The 1,574-nt window shown below is 50.5% G+C and overlaps 1 protein-coding gene across 1 annotated transcript in view; it reads left to right on the forward strand.

The window, feature by feature from the left end:
- Positions 1 to 1,574, forward strand: part of cacna2d2a (calcium channel, voltage-dependent, alpha 2/delta subunit 2a) — a 106,288-nt gene that overhangs the window by 56,011 nt on the left and 48,703 nt on the right. Inside the window, exon 4 of the mRNA XM_017036667.2 lies at positions 531 to 590. Coding sequence (XP_016892156.1) covers positions 531 to 590 — 60 coding nt within the window. The remainder of the gene's footprint in view (positions 1 to 530; positions 591 to 1,574) is intronic.

The raw sequence follows: 1,574 nt of genomic DNA on the forward strand, positions 1-1,574 counted from the left end.
GGGTCTGGGGGGGCTTCAGTGGGACTGGGGGGCTTCAGTGGGTCTCCACTAGTGACTTAGCTGTGATGCTAACGGGGGTTTAAATAGGGTTAGTAGTTCCAGGAGTCCTGGGACTGTACGGCTGATTACCCTGTTCTAGGGCAGGAACAAGATCACCCCCTAGAGGCCCGGGGAGAACCTAAATACTTTGTGCGTAGAAAGGAGAAGGGAGGGGCTGTCAGTGGGCTTTAATGACCTGAGAGAAGAGAACCTGGAGGTGGTCTTTTTTCACTCCCTGTTTTACTGTGACATTATTATCGCAGGTGAAAACAGAAAAACAGTGAAGGTGAATTTGACCGATTTTAAAATGTTGACAAATGACAAGTGTCAAAGAGAAAGTTTGTCACCTAACAGCAAGGATACCCAACAATAATAAATGATGTTATTTAATTTAACAGTACAGTAATGTGTTTTTTTATCTGTTGGTCTGTCTGACCCTTTGACCCCTTGACCTCTGACACTCAGTTTTCTTCTTCTGTGTTTTCTCCTAGAAACTGGCCAGAGAAGCTGAACTTCTTCAGAAGGAACACGTGTGGCAGGACGGTGTTACGGTAAAGTTGGAAACCTAATCATTTTACCTTTTAGTTCCAGGAAACTGTTTTTTTCCCATGTGAACGCCCTCTGACCTTTGAACCCTTTTTAATGATATTGATGATCAGCATCACAGAGACGATATGAACCAACACCAGTACACACACACACACACACACACACTTTAATGTCTGGTTAAGGCCTGTAGTGGTACCACAGGAGCCCCCTCCCTCCCCCTTTCTGCTTCTGTACACACTTTAATGTCTGGTTACGGCCTGTAGTGGTACCGCAGGAGCCCCCCCCCCGCCCCCCCCCCAAACCAACTGTCTACAGAACACATAGAGTGAGACGTTAGCGCCCCCTGCTCCTGACCTTTAAACACTGGTGATCCGTTGTCTGTTTGTGATGCTGCGACCGACGCTCAGATTCACAAACACCAGAGCGCTCTGCAAACATGCATGCATACTGACACACACACACACACACACACACACAGACACGTTCCCTGCTGTCGTGGGCTCCGTCTCCAGGGAGACGAGCTTGCTGTCATGCTACACTTCCCACAAATGGATTTTTAACCCCGCGCCTCCTGGGGGATATTTGAGAGAAAGCTTTAACTGATTTAAAACGAATAATTATGAGCCCTACTTCCCGACACAGTCCATTTTTATTCATGGCTGCTTACACTCTGGAGCTGCACGCCCCCCTCCCTGCTGGTCTGGGAGGGAAACTGCAGTGGGAGGGGGGGTGATGCTCGGGTGCACCTCAGTCGGATGAGAAGTCACAGTGACCACACACACCTGTTCAACGAAGCTGCCTTCAACGTGGAATCGACGGCTCCTCACACCACCTGACCTGACAGCGCCCCCTGTTGACTCCCTTTCCCATATTTTATATTTCCACCTTCCTGTCTGTCCAATCAGCAGCCTCGCTGCTCCCTTCATCAGACCCCCCCCCCCCCCCCTCCCCCCCCCCCACCCCCCCCCCCCACCCTCCCTCCTCCT

The sequence above is a fragment of the Cynoglossus semilaevis genome, chromosome 11, assembly GCF_000523025.1.
Source record: "Cynoglossus semilaevis isolate Cse_v1.0 chromosome 11, Cse_v1.0, whole genome shotgun sequence".
In the NCBI taxonomy this organism is placed as follows: domain Eukaryota; kingdom Metazoa; phylum Chordata; class Actinopteri; order Pleuronectiformes; family Cynoglossidae; genus Cynoglossus; species Cynoglossus semilaevis.